The sequence below is a fragment of the Corvus cornix genome, chromosome 3 (genome assembly GCF_000738735.6).
Source record: "Corvus cornix cornix isolate S_Up_H32 chromosome 3, ASM73873v5, whole genome shotgun sequence".
NCBI lineage: Eukaryota > Metazoa > Chordata > Aves > Passeriformes > Corvidae > Corvus > Corvus cornix.
The window spans coordinates 109,481,914-109,496,085 of NC_047056.1; the positions used below are offsets into that span (position 1 = coordinate 109,481,914).

Genomic DNA, 14,172 nt, shown 5'->3' on the forward strand with positions numbered 1-14,172 from the left:
AACCATATGCCCTGGTAAAACCTCCTTTCCTGCTGCCCACTATCCAAGTGAGAGCTCCTGCCTGGAAACTGTTTGGTGTTTGCCAATGGCTTTTGCACTTCCCAGAGCCCCCTGCAGCCCCTTCCTCCCTTGCTAGAGAAGCTGGTACCCCTGGCACCCCTCAGCTGCTGGGACAGGCACTTCTGGAGGTGGCAATGACCAAATTTTGTCAAGCATGGAGAAAGTTTGCCCCGTTACCAGCACCACCACCACCACCACCTCCAGCACCAGCAACTTCCCATGAGATTCATGGAGATGTTGGGCCGCTTGAGGAACATCAAGCCCACTTCAGAAGATACAGGGAAGAAGCATCTGGGACCAGTGATACCCAGGACCCCATCCTGCCACTCTCACATGCACAAGCTCTCCTGCTGCAAGTGGCCAGAGTGCTGGAGGTGAGAGTTTGAAGGACCTGGCCCAAAAAAGGGGAACGTTGGATCATATCACACAGGCCCATGGAAGCTGTGCCAATTTATACTGACAATGGATCAGCCTTGGAATTCAACAAAAGCCTCCATGTTTATCCAAGTGTTGGGAAAGGCTGTCGGAGCTGCTTCCTGTGCTCTTTCAATCCCCAGCTCAGGAACCGCTGTGGGAACCACCCAGCAGCAGTCACAGCACATCAGCTCTGGAAAATAAACTCAATCCCAGGAACTAAAGGCAAAACCACCATGGAACATGAGGAAGCTATCATTTCCCTGGCTGTAATCACCAGCAGGAATGTGGGTGTGCTGCTGGAACTTCCATTTTATCTGTTTACCGCACTTGAAGCGGACCCAGCTCTGGTCAGGGGTGTGCAAGGACTCTGCCTGCTAAAAACTCAGAAGCAGGACACTCATCTCAGTGTCCTACTGTACAACCAGCACAGCTGTGAAATTCCAGACTTAAAACACACACAGACATATACACACACAGCCCGATTTCTTAAAGAACATAAGAATTTGATTTCCAATATCACAGGAGGAGAGCAGGGGTGATGGATGCTGTTATCTCACATATTTCTAGGGAAATCAATTCCCACTGCTTAACAGCCTACAAGGAGGGGCATTTCTCTTCTGCTGCAGATGCTGAAGGTGCACAGATGAATGATGAAAAGTTGATTTAATATGAAAAGAAAGGGCCTGTGATGTAAACTACAGAGACTGACAGGCTGGAGTATTTCCTTCTCTGCAGTTCCTCCAAGGACACACTGGTTAGAGCAGCAGTTTAGCATCTCAGTAGTAAAATGTCCTGCAAAGTCACTGTGCTGTTATTTAAGTTCCCCAGAAGAGTAAAGCACAGCAAAAGCACCATTTTTATCTGCACCTGAATAAGGCACCTTATGAAATAATGGCATTGTTCTAGAAGAAAGCTGGGGAGGTGTTTAAAAGTCAGGCTTTGGGTGTGAATTGTCTTTTCAATTTGTGTTTCTTACCATAAGCAAGGTGCACACTCTGAGGAAAAGGTTGTTAAGGTGTTGTTAAAGGGATTACTGAAATAAATGCAAGTACAAACAGCAGTAATAGGCAAAGGGTTTATCCACCTGTTTAGTGTCCTTTTCTTAATACCTATTATTGCTTTAATAATTAATATTCTGCTTAGTACAGCTGGCTTATGAGATGGGTAGAAATGTAACCATTTTGTTTGCTTTTTAACAAACAGCCACAATACCTGTTGACAGATTGTGGTCACACAATACCTCCATAACATACCTCACCTGAATATCTTTCCTGTTTAAAAAAAGCCACACTAAGGCATCCAAATCCAGAGCTTTGACAGCAGGTGCACTCCAGCCCTTTGGATCTGGGACAGACAATCACAGCTCTGCTCCTAAACCTACTGCCAAATCCTTTCATAGCCGTAGGTAAGGCAAAGAGAGCATTCCCAGCATAAACATTTTAAAACTCAGTAATAGCTTTCTAGCTATTAAACTAAAACCAGACTTATGTAAGTTACATAAAAACTTAAAAAAAAAGTTCTGAAAGATGGCAGACAGGGCTTACTGGATCATTTAAAAATCAGAGTAAACTCAGAGAAAACTATATTATAAAATACTCCATATGTTTCTTCACCAACTAAAAAACCCCAACAGTTTTATTTTTGTTTTTCTGCTTTTTTTATGAAAAGGGAACAAAGTTCCCAACAGCCCCTGGCTAATGTGCTAAATGCAAAAGTTCTCCCAAATCTGCAGTTACAGTTAGATCAGCTTTTGCTGCAACACCTCCCCAGTTAGATCCATGAATGATGCCTAACTGTCAGCTGGAACCCCACAAAGCAAAGACACTGAACTCAAAGCATCAAACTTCCCTTTATGACTTCACATGGAAATAGAGTTGGCTTTTTAAAATTCCATTTTTGGCTAAAACTTTAACAGTTCCAGAAATGCAGTATTTGGCCTCCTTGCTTACTGCTGACCCCCCAAGAATACCCACATTCACCCCTCGTTCCTTGATAGCAGGATAGTTCCAGAAGCAACTCTGATTCCTGTGCATCCAACAGCTGAAGGAAGAACCAGGAGAACCTCTTGGAAAAACAGGAGTGAAGCTGCCAAACTCAGTCTTGAAACAGCCACTTGGCTTGGCTTAAAATCCCTTCCAGCAGCTATTTTTAAGCAGCCAAGCACTTAAACCTGACCAATATCCTCTCCTGTGACTGGGCAGAGACTTTTCCAAGCACTTTTGCTTTTTGGGATGTAAGAATAATGGAGATGCGCTGCAGGGATGACAGAGCAGGGCATGCCAAGGATGACAGTGGAGCTGGGCACGTTGGGGATGATGGCAGAGCTGAGCTGCTAATGAAGCTGGGAATGCCAGGGATGATGTGCTGGGCACACCAAGGATAATGATGGAGCTGGGCCACTGGATGTATTCTTGGAGCAGTGGATGTGTAAGGAAAGCTCCTCTGCATGGATGAACGGAACTATTAGCTGCAAAAGGGAGCCGGGAGCAGGTCAATACGACACTGGAAGCGCACGGTTTCTTTCTGGCTCCCTTTGCAGCTGTGTGAGTATCCGATGGTGGCACCGCCGTGGTTTTATTGGGGTGTGTGTCCTGGGGCAGAGCAGCAGGGCAGCCCTATGCGGCCAGGTCGAAGTCGTCGCGCTCCTGGTTGTAGTCGAGCACCTTCTGCCGCAGGCGCGAAGCGTCCACCCAGGTGATGAAATCCTCGACGGCGCGGGGCACGAGGAGCGCGGGGTCTGTCACCACCTCGGGCCCCACGCGGACGTGCCCCTGCTCCACGAAGGTGACGGCGTGGCGCAGGTTCTGCGCCATGCGCAGCTTCACCAGCAGGCACGGCAGGCGCCGGCGGCAGAAGGCGGCGGCCGAGAGGCTCTCGCAGACGGCCAGCGACTGCCGGCTGTTCACCAGCCCCAGGCCGTGCAGCTTCTCCAGAAGCGCGGCGGCGCAGCGGGCGCGGAAGGCGGCGCTGGCCGGGCCCAGGTCGCGGAGCCGGCGGGCCAGGGCGCGCACGGCGCGGGCCAGCGCCTTGTAGTGCACGTAGTCCTCCCGCCGGCCCAGCCGGTACCGCCGCAGCGCCCGCACCTCCGCCAGGTTCCCGCCCGACACCTCCCAGTTCACCAGGTCCAGCCGCCGCAGCAGCTTCTGCTCGTGGTACTTCAGTTTCCGCACCATCTTCGCTGGACCGGGATCCGCCGCGCCGCCGCCTGCGAGGGACCTTTCCGGGGCGGAGCGGCCGCCGGCCCCGCGGCTTTTCCGGGGAGGAGCCGCCGTGACTTCGCACCGGCAGTCCCGCCCCGCGAGTGCTTCCCCGGCAGGCCAGCCCCGGGAGAGCCCGGCCGGGCGGCGGGGTACCGGGATAAGGATGGCCCCGTGTCTCCTTCCACAAGGAGAAGGCGGCAGATAGAGCCCAGCCCGGGATGCGGCTGCTTCCCCCCGCGCTCTGCACATCGCCGGGGCCAGCCCGGCGCGGAGGGGTCACCGCAGGTACGGCCACACCGCCCCGACACCCGCTCCGGCACGGGCAGCCCGATCTTGTCTCGCCGGGGGCCGAACCCGGGATTCGTCATTCCTCCTGGAAGAATGGCTGCGGCGTTGTGTTTCTCTGTGACATCCCGCTCCCCCTGATGCACAGGCCGGTTTTCCTTGAGGAGCAGCAGAATCCTCCCCTTGTGCGGTTCGTAGCACCGCAGATCTCCCGAGTGCCGCCGCGGCCTTGCCAACCAAAGGTTTCGTCCCACTTTTCTGTAAGTGCACGGTGCTGTCTGCTCCTTGGGATTCAGGATACAACAAGGAAATTCCCCAGTAGAACAGGTCAGGTTGACATGATAATTCGGGATTTCTTTCTTTCTCACGAGCAGATTTCTGTATTGGCTCAATCTTGATTTTCCTAATTCTGGATCTTCAGCATGCTGGGTTTGTTTCAGTGTGGGTGATCTGGTCACAGAGGCCATGGTGGCCTCTAGATTTGTTTTGTGTTTATTCCCAGGTTTGTCGGTGAAGGCACCAATGGAAATGTGGAGCACCAGCAGCACTGAGCAGTTTTACAGGATCCCTGAAGGAAAGGGACCACACTCAGTTGGATGTACAGACCTGATGACAGAAAATGCAGTTGAGGTAAAGTTCTCGACTCTTTCTCCTTTGGTTTTAAGCTACAATGTTAGTGAAACAACTGGCTGCAGTTTTACAGATAAATCAGGCAGAAGGTCTTGTCTGTGTGCTCCATGCTGACACAGCTGAGCTTTCTGTCCTCTTCATCCTGGTGTAGGATGTGTACTGGGCATTACCAGATGGATGTAACCTGCAAGCCATCCCCATGGCCAATTCCTCCCTCTTCCTAATATCCTTGCCTTTCTCCTACACAAGATACTGCAGAGAAACTGTGTCCTCCTGGGACCCAGGGGGTTCTTCTCATCCACCCCACTGCTCCCGCCTGCACTGGGCTTCTGAGGAGATTCCACACGCAGTGTCTGTGACTGTTGCTGTTCTCATTGCAAAGATCCCAACAGGATTTGTCAGGGTTGGGAGATGAGCGTGTGCAGGGTTGGGAGATGAGCCTATGCTGTTTCAGCTGCAGGGTAAAAGATGAGATGTCTTCTTGAGATTTTATCTCTCTGAAGAACAGGATGTCAGCTCTGCAAGAGGTTAGCACAGTGAGAAGACACAATAATGAGATACAGACAGTAACCAGACAAGTAATGAGCTTGCTTGTGAGTTTCCATTTCAAATCCTCTTGCCTTGGAGAGAATATACCTGCATTTACACTGTGGTTTTACTCCTCAGACTAGCCAGGTATAGTGGAACTTGTGATCAGTTTGTAATGGTTCATGTGTTTTCCTTCACTGAGCTTACTCTGTATCAGTACAGAGGAGTGATGAGTTTCTCTTTGCAGTCAGCCCATGTGGGTATTTTTACATAAGCATTATGAACAATTGCAGTTCTCCAAGGCATAGATAATGACTCTTCCCCTTTCTGGTAAACAGTTAGTCATTGGGGAGGTTCACTGGGATTATTCTGAGATCAAGTTAATATCACCACAAATGTGGAGGAAAGTTCTTCCATAATGGTCTCTGTGTCAAAGGTTGGTTTAAGTTTGTTAAGTGAATAGAAACAAGCTTCACTAAACAAACTCTTGGTAAATTAATAAATTAGTGTTCAAGAAATCAGGCTTTATTTCAAAGCTCACGTTTATTTTGGCCCTAATCATAACTTGCTAAACTAAAAGTACAGTTGGAGCAAGACAGTGAATTTGAATATGGTCTTGCAAATTCCCTTGCTAACCAGGAAGTAAGAATGCAAATTGCACACAGTTCATCTGCTGGAAAGTCTGCTTTGGGGTGTGCCTTGGTACACTGCTGCTGTCTGTGAAGGAGGACGACTGACAAGGGGGTATGCAGGGTCCCTGTGAGTCTGGAAAGCTTGGGTGCTTTCCTGGGATACCTGGAGTGCAGACATTTAATGATCTGAACTGGTGATAAGAAACAAGAGGCAGATGAAACACAGGTTAACAAAGCTGTGTTTAGAAAGATGGACCATGGGAGACTTGTGAACGTTGATGAGGAGGAAGAGCAATATATTGTTCTCCTTTGCTGTGCAGCTGCCCAAGAGCTTTGCTGACCGCCTCTGCTCAGTTTAGGCAGGAACACTACAGCCATGTTAGAGAGCCTTCTCTTCTCCAGGCTGAGCAGCCTGTCATCTTAGGAAAAGTGCTCCAGCTCTCAGGTCATCTTCAGTCACCCTTTAACAGTCAGCCCTATAAAACGTAACAAAATGCATCATCAAACCATTCCCAGTGAGGAAGACAGAAGAAAAGATCCAGCAAGATGCTGGATGGAGCAAATAGGTAGTGAGTGTTTGTAATAATTAACTTAATTAAATGAAACATTTCTAATAAGCCCTAGGCTAACCTAGAGAAGGTGATAATGTGTCTCCACCTGTGATGATGTTTATTGCATGCTGCTTTAAATTCATTGTAGGCACAGAAAGATTATGACATAGGATTGGCATCAAAGCCTGTATATGATAATAATTTTCTCATGAGATTCTCATAATTCTCTTGAGCTGCATTCTTGCATCTGAAACCCTTTCTATAAATGTTTTTATGTTCCATTTTCTCTGCCATATATAAATACCAATATTCCTTTATTTATTTTTTTTTTAATTTTTTTCTAATCCCAGGGAAGCTTCTTGCGCCTGTATTATCCAGCATGTGATGCCACAGATATCGAAGAGGCACGATGGATTCCAGACAAAGAATACTATCAGGGACTCTCTGACTTCCTTAATCTGTACCGAGTTGTAGGAGAAAGGCTTTTCCATTATTATGTTGGTAAGACTGGTTCTGGTTTTATTCTTTGCCTCTCGCTGCCTCAGTGCTCCGTGAGCAGGGTGTTATTGCTGCAGGGCTGAAATAGAGTTTTTAGCAAAGAAGTGTGTTTTTGAGGGATGGGTTTGTGTAATGAGGCTCAGTGCTGAGTGTGACCCAGTTCTCTGGCAGTCCCTGACTGCTGTGGATAGGAGTGTCTGGGCAGTTTATTCTAGGTAAGCTGCACCTGTATGTTGGGATTTAAATCCCACAGGGAAACATGCAAAGATATGAAAGTCAGAGAGATTCTGAGGTCTGCATACCAGCAAGACCTGGATGTCTGATTATTAAGGTTTAAGAGATATGTACACCTTGTGCCAGGCTGTGGATGGGAGGAGGAGAAGGCAAGTATCTTCTGCCAATAGAAAGTACTTTCAGAATCAGATCCGTATTTGCCTTCTATTTTAAAGATGAGACTTGGTACCTTATCTTCAGGTGATTGCTCTGATATCAGTGGTCACCACATTCTTGGGATCTCTCCCACACAAACAAACGCTTTCTCTCATTTCAGTAATAATGATGCACACTTCTGTTTTTATCTAGGTTCAGTGACCTGTCCTGCAAAGTCAAATGCTGCTTTTAAGCCAGGAGAAAAATATCCACTTCTTGTTTTTTCCCACGGACTTGGAGCTTTTCGGTAATTTTGCAGTTTGTTGACATTTTAGTTTTGTTGTCCATGGAGATAGCAGTCTCCAAGGGTGCTTCTGAACAGATTTTCTGTAGGGAGATGAGATCCTTGTGGAGCTGAAACAGATTTAAGAACAGGCTGCTGTGTGTCATTATGCCTCCACTGAAACAACAGCAGGGTTGGTGTATGGTTGGTCACAGAATAATAAAACAGCCTGGGCTGGAAGGGGCCTTAAAGACCACCTCTGCTGTGGACAGGGACACCTTCCACTAGACCAGGTTGTTCTGAGCTCCATTTGTGTTTTCCCCTTGTATGACAGAAGTGAAGATATTTACCAGCCTATAAGCATGTTGTGAAGATTAGCTGGTTGATTTTTTGACAACTCTTTGGAGATGCAAAGTGCTGTGTGTCCTACTTATTAAAAATCAATAGCATTTTCCCTTCTGAATAGGCAGTAAAACAGTACCAAGGTTTTGTGAACAGGCTTTGGTGCCTGCTGTACAAAATCCTGCTCTGCTGGGTAGCAAATTCAAATGGAAGAAATACTGAATGACTAGTGCATACCTAGTGTGGTCAGCATTTAAAGAGCAGTGGAATTGAAAGAATGACATCTCACCAGGGTGTGGTTTTTATTGCAGGACAATCTATTCCGCTATTTGCATAGAGATGGCTTCTCAGGGCTTTATAGTGGCTGCTGTGGAGCACAGGTGAGCGTGCTGCACGTTCTGGAGTTCTGATGGAAAGAAACTTTCTCACATTGAACTGAATGGTATTTATTCTAAAGAAGAACTTCTGGCTTTTTTTAATAAAACAAAAACTAACATCTCTTTTTCAGCCCTGCCCACACTACCCATAGCTCAACTCTTCTCTAAACAAAGGGAATTTTGTTTAGATAAGCCCTAGAGTGAAAAGCCTTGGGGTAGATATCATTTGTCATTCTTCAGATAACGGTATTTCTCTCTTATTATTAGAATATAAAGTAGGTGAAGAATATAGAGGAGGTGGGAGTTTCGGTGGGGTTATTGCATTATTTAGAAAATCTGTGCACACTGGGTTGCAATTGCAGTAGCAATGGTCGATAGCTGGATTTCTTCAGATGAGTGAAATCTAAAACTTGTGCTGACTTCATCTCAAACCAAATGGAATGCATACCCAGAAGTAACCTCCTCTTGATATTACAGAGATGAATCCGCTTCAGCCACGTATTATTGTAAAAGAAGGTCCGTCTCTGAGTCACAGGAAGAGTCTACACCTACCATGGAGAAGGAGTGGATCTACTACAGGAAACTGAAAACTGGAGAGGAGGAGCATTGCTTGCGCCATAAGCAGGTGCCTGGGCTGGCTCTGCTCTGGGAAGTGTGGCAGGAGTGCTGTATTTAGGACTAGCAGACTCTCCCTTTGGCTCAGGGAGCAGTCTTCTGCCATGGCTCGGGGATATATAAAAATGGATCGGGTCCTGTGTCCCTGAAGGGAGCAGCCAACAATAGCTTTCTTCAGAGCATAAACTGCTCCCTCAGCAAAGCTTTTTCTTGAAGTTGCACTCTTGAGCTGAGTCATCTGTTTCTCCTCTGGTTCCACTCTACTTACTGTTTCTTCTCTGTGTCTTCATACTTCTACTGCCCAGCCCAGCCTAAAAGTGACACAGAGTTGAGCTCAAGTGTTTGCGTGGCCTTAGGCTTGCTTTAGCTTTTGTTTACCGTTCCATAGCAAGATGAATCATGGCTGCCCTGAGTGGGATGTTTACTTTATAGTCTTTACCACGCTTGAAGGTGTTTTTTAGCAATGTAAACAGAGAAGACTGCCATTTTATAATAAGCAGTATCCATGCTAGATGTAATTATGGGGCCATAATGACAAGCTCCCCCAAGCATAGACTTGACCTTTAAAATATGGGAGTGTTTTTTCCTAATGAAAACTCAGTCAGGGAGGTGCTTCTCTTTATCTCCCTGGGCCATACAGACAACAGTACAAGAGTCATTTCCTGTATGTGTACAACATCCTACTTTTGAGTGTCAATGTCTGAGCTTGGAAATAACCTCCAGAAGCCGATGTCTGCAAATTTCACAAGTGGAGAAGTTGGGAGATTGGGATTTATTTGAAATTCAGTGATGCACAAACATTTTGCTGGCTGCCTACACACTGTGGTTCCCAAGATCACTGCTGTTCCTTGGTTCTTGAAGCTTTTCTTTTACTGACATAGCAGTCAAAAACTGTTCTTACATGGAACAATGAAAACCTTTATTTGCAACAGCTTCACTACAGTTTTCAGGGACGAGTATGTATAAAAAAATGGGATGGGCTTCTTCACTGTTTCTTAATTTGAGTTTATCTAAAGACAGTTTCAAGGCTATTGTCTGATGGGGCAAGTGATGGAATGACGTTTGCTCATAAGTGAGCCTGAGAAGCGAGTCGTGTAACTTAAGCCTTTGCACATCCCCACAACCCCTTTTCTTAAGCAGTGACAGGACCAAGGAGTTGAAGGCCTTTGGTGCATGTTACAGGGATAAATTTCTCTGTGTGCAGTGTCTTGTTCTGAGCAAGAGCTTCAGCTCTTTACACCTCCAAAAACCAGTTTTGTTGTTCGTCAGATGGCTCCAATCTGAAGTTCAGCATAATTGGTATTATTATCAGACACTTAGTGGGGATTAAAAATCAGAGTAAGTCCTGTGTCCAAGGGGCTGTCAAGCCTGGCAGTTGTCTGATGATTCCTTCCACTGCTCTGCCCCAACCTGTCTTTCTCCCCAGGTGCAGCAAAGAGCACAGGAGTGTATCAAAGCTCTCAATCTCATTCTTAAAATCAGTTCAGGAGAGGAAGTAACAAATGTACTACATTCAGACTTCGACTGGAACAGCCTAAAGGTGAGTGAAAACGTGGCAGCTGCATTTTGTTAAACACCTAATAATAGTTCTGGTTTCCCCCTTCCATTTCTAAACTGATTCCTGTAAAGTATTCTGAAGATCACACTGTAGATGTATGAACATATTCTCAGGCCATCCCAAGCTGGGTAGATAGTAATGGAGCTGAAAGATGCTCTACCTACTTCAATACGATCTACTGCCTAAAAAAATTACTCCCTTTAAAAAAGTTTGGGAAAGAAAGACTCTTACAGCACCTGGATTTTTTTGACAGGATTCTGTTGATACTAGCAGAATAGCTGTGATGGGACACTCTTTTGGTGGTGCTACAGTTATTGAAAGTCTCAGCAAAGAAATGAGATTCAGGTAAGTATGCAAAACAAGGACAGAGACATTTGGCACTTGAGAGGTCTGGAGCAGGGCACTTTACATAGGATCCCCCGACTACTAATTAGCTCCTGAAGAAAAGTTTTGTTTGGCATGTCTTGCTTTCTCCAGCGATGCTTCTTCCAAGTGTGGGGATATGGTGGAACACAATAGCTGCATCTTATAATGTGGGATCCTGCAGCCTAGCTGCACCTGGCAGTGGAGACCAACAAATGGCAAGAATGGACTAATTCTTTTCCCCCAGAGTGGAGATAATTCGGAAACAAAATTATCATTTATGTGTTCAGTATCAGAGAGACTTTCTCTTTCCCATGTCTTGTGCAACTCAAAGCATGCTCAGAACTTCCAAACTTTCTGCTTCTGTGCCAATATCCAGATGTTTTTGGCAGGTGTGGCATTGCCCTCGACGTATGGATGCTTCCCATAGGTGATGACATTTACCAAAACAGCATCCAGCAACCGCTGCTTTTTATCAACTCTGAAAAATTCCAGTGGGCTGAGAACATCTTAAAGATTAAGAAGCTCATCTCCAATGACACAAACAAGAAAATGATCACTATCAAGTAAGTGCCCAGGATCCATCATTTCCATGGCTGAAGCTTTTGTTGGAGCTGTACAGTTATATGTAACTGCAGAAAGACAGACAGTCCCTAGAGCACAAATCTGATGAGCAGCTGAGGGAGGTGGGGAGGCTCAGCCTGGAAAAAAGGAGGCTCGGGTGACCTTCTCAGTCTCTACAACTCCCTGACAGGAGGGGGGCAGCCAGGTGGGTGTCAGGGTCTGCTCCCAGGGAACAAGAAGAAATGGCCTCAAGTTGCACCAGGGGCAGTTCAGATTGGATGTTAGGAAATACTTCTTCATTGAAACAGTTCTCAGGCATTGGACCAGGCTGCCCAGGGAAGTGGGGGAGTCACCATCCCTGGAGGTGTTTAAAAGACATGTACATGTGGCACTGAGGGAGATGGTTTAGAGGTGGAATGGTAGTGCTGGGTCAATGGTTGGATTTAATCATCATAAAGGTCGTTTCCAGCCTAGATGATACTATGACTGTCTCTCCTCGTGGCCCAGGTTTTCACTGCATGTTTAAGTTAGCCATACATCCCCCACAGTAAGGACAGAGACCTCTCAAAGCAGCCAAGAACTCCAAGTTTAAGACAGTCCAAGGTGTGCATTCCTGCCCTGGGGCATAAGCTTTGTGCTGGGCTTCATGCATCACCTGCATCTGAACACTTTAAACAGCCTTCTGGGGACAGTTCTGCAGCCAGGGGAGGGATGGCTCTATCCTGCACTGCAGAGCAGGGAGACAATCTGATTTTGATGCTTTGCCAAGCATCCTCATTATCGCTGTTGCAGTTACAGTGACTTGCAGCGAGCATGTACAAACCTTCCACCTGCCTGTGCTTAGCGCAGAATTTCCTGCTAATCTTGCATGCTTGTGAGATTAACCTGTTTTATCTTCTCCTAAAGACATATGACTGAAGTCTGTGCATCTTTTAATCAGGCAATTTAATGTATTCTTATAAGCCTGATGGTAATTTTTTCAGGGGGTCAGTGCATCAGAGCTTTCCTGACTTCACCTTTGTAAGTGGAGGAATCATTGCGAGATTTTTCAAGTTAAAAGGAGAAATAGATCCAAATGAAGCTATTGATATCAGCAATCATGCTTCATTAGCCTTCCTACAGAAACATCTGAGTAAGTATCTGTTTACAGCAAAATATGAAGTTAACTAATATTTAATTCCTGTGAAGCTTTTTATATAACCCTTCAGTTTAAAACAAGATCAAAATAAGTGTGTCAGGGGAAAAATAAGAAATAAGTCAGACTTTTTCCAGAGGTTTGTCAGTTACTTTTGTACTCTTAGCAACTCAGAGGAAAATCACTGACATTTTGTTCTGGTACAAGAAAATCTGGAGTATCATTTTTCCATCCTTAAAACATTTTTCCTCCCCTACTTTGCCAAGTTGATTTCATTATTCAGTGTAGTTTTACAAAAAGCTGGTTACTTAACTCATGGCTACTTGGGTTTTCTTTCCCCCATCTTAAAGGTCTTAAGAAAGATTTTGATCGGTGGGATCCTCTTGTGGATGGCATAGGACCCAATGTTATTCCTGGAACCAATATTGACACATCTCCGGCTGACCCTGAATAAGGAATACAGAGAAGTACTGAAAATGCCATAGACATCAGGACACTAATATTGGCCAGACACTGCTCAGACACGTGGTGGCATTAAACACCTACAAAGCTGTTAGGGTCTGGAACAAAAAAAAAAAACAAGGCATTAAGTTACATAATCATAACAGAAGTTTTCAAATGAGTTAGTGGGATGCACTGAAATACTGCAACAGAGTAACTTCTGCTTTGTAGGCAGCTTAGGGGAAATCACTTGATAATTTAAATGCTCTTTCTGGTTTTGACTTGAGTCAGGTTTTGCAGAGAGACAGATTGAGCTCCAAGGAATTCAGCTACAGGTTGGTTTACCAAGCTTTATGTCAGTTTGCATCCAGCAAGCCTTTACTGCAGCGTAAGGATAAAAAAAACACAAAACAGAAAACCCCCAAACCACCACTTTTCTATTTAGATATTAAATATTTCAGCTGTGCTCTGACAACAGTTGGGAGTTGGGGCAAGTTTTTGCTCCTTCTAGTCAGAGATGACTGTGGAGGGTGGTCTTCAAAACTGTCTCTTATTAAAATAAGTCACAGTAAAAGCTACAGGAAAGAGTTCAGCTCACAGCAGAGAAAGTCCAGACACAGGACTCCTCACAGGAGCTTAATTCACTTAAATGTAAGATGTGTTTAGTGCCATAGCTAGAGAATATGTTTATATCCCAAAAGCTTCTGAATGGGTCACTCTTGTTGTAGCAACTGTAATTGCCCTTTGGCAAAGCTCCAGCAGCTTCTCCCTTGTCAATATCTGTGTTACCACTACCACAGAGTCAAACTGCAGGGGAAATTACAGATGTGGCACCTGTACATCTCCCTGTACATGGTCCTTGTTAGCACTGCTTTATCTCCTGAGGTGTCTCCTGGTAGTAAACGCTCTCTGGACACTCAGCTTTGTCCAGGTATACTCACAATGGTCTCTAGGTGACACAAGAAGCAGTTGGCTCCCACTGACAGATACAAACAGCAATGGTAGGACCTGAAAAAAGATTGTCAGCAGCCACCTGGCTGGCTTGTTTAAGGCTCTCATTTTTGGATCAGAACTGCCTGGAGCTGCCCCATGGAAGGGTGTCTTCTAAATTCTGTTCATTTCAAAATCAGGTTACAAACAAAACTGCTGAAGCAAACAGAAATTAACAGTGTAATTACTATGTATAATCTGTGATCTTAAAATAAGCTTGCAGTAACACCTAAGACTTGTCTTTCAGAATTTAATTAAATTCTACTCAGCCTACTGCCGTGTATTGTCTCTATTAAGCAAATAAACATGTTTGTCTTTCTAGTGTGAGATTCAC

The 14,172-nt window shown here is 45.6% G+C and overlaps 2 protein-coding genes across 4 annotated transcripts; one reads left to right on the forward strand and one right to left on the reverse strand.

Moving 5' to 3' along the window:
* Positions 1-1,538: 1,538 nt before the first annotated feature.
* IMP3 (IMP U3 small nucleolar ribonucleoprotein 3) lies at positions 1,539-3,714 on the reverse strand. The gene has a single exon (XM_039568604.1). It carries the CDS (start codon positions 3,648-3,650, stop codon positions 3,093-3,095), a length of 558 nt encoding a protein of 185 aa, XP_039424538.1. The 5' UTR covers positions 3,651-3,714; the 3' UTR covers positions 1,539-3,092.
* A 28-nt stretch (positions 3,715-3,742) lies between these two features.
* Positions 3,743-14,165, forward strand: PLA2G7 (phospholipase A2 group VII). Of its 3 annotated transcripts, XM_039568603.1 has the most exons (12): positions 3,748-3,962; positions 4,111-4,222; positions 4,465-4,592; positions 6,654-6,804; positions 7,384-7,477; positions 8,107-8,175; positions 8,650-8,797; positions 10,214-10,327; positions 10,599-10,690; positions 11,101-11,274; positions 12,256-12,404; positions 12,758-14,165. In XM_039568603.1, exons 3-12 carry the CDS (start codon positions 4,485-4,487, stop codon positions 12,859-12,861), a joined length of 1,203 nt encoding a protein of 400 aa, XP_039424537.1. In that variant the 5' UTR covers positions 3,748-3,962; positions 4,111-4,222; positions 4,465-4,484; the 3' UTR covers positions 12,862-14,165. The 3 variants fall into 3 exon arrangements, with proteins under 3 accessions (XP_039424536.1, XP_019137726.2, XP_039424537.1); XM_039568602.1 differs by having other exon boundaries at positions 3,743-4,289; XM_019282181.2 differs by lacking the exon at positions 4,111-4,222 and having other exon boundaries at positions 3,747-3,962.
* Positions 14,166-14,172: the final 7 nt, after the last annotated feature.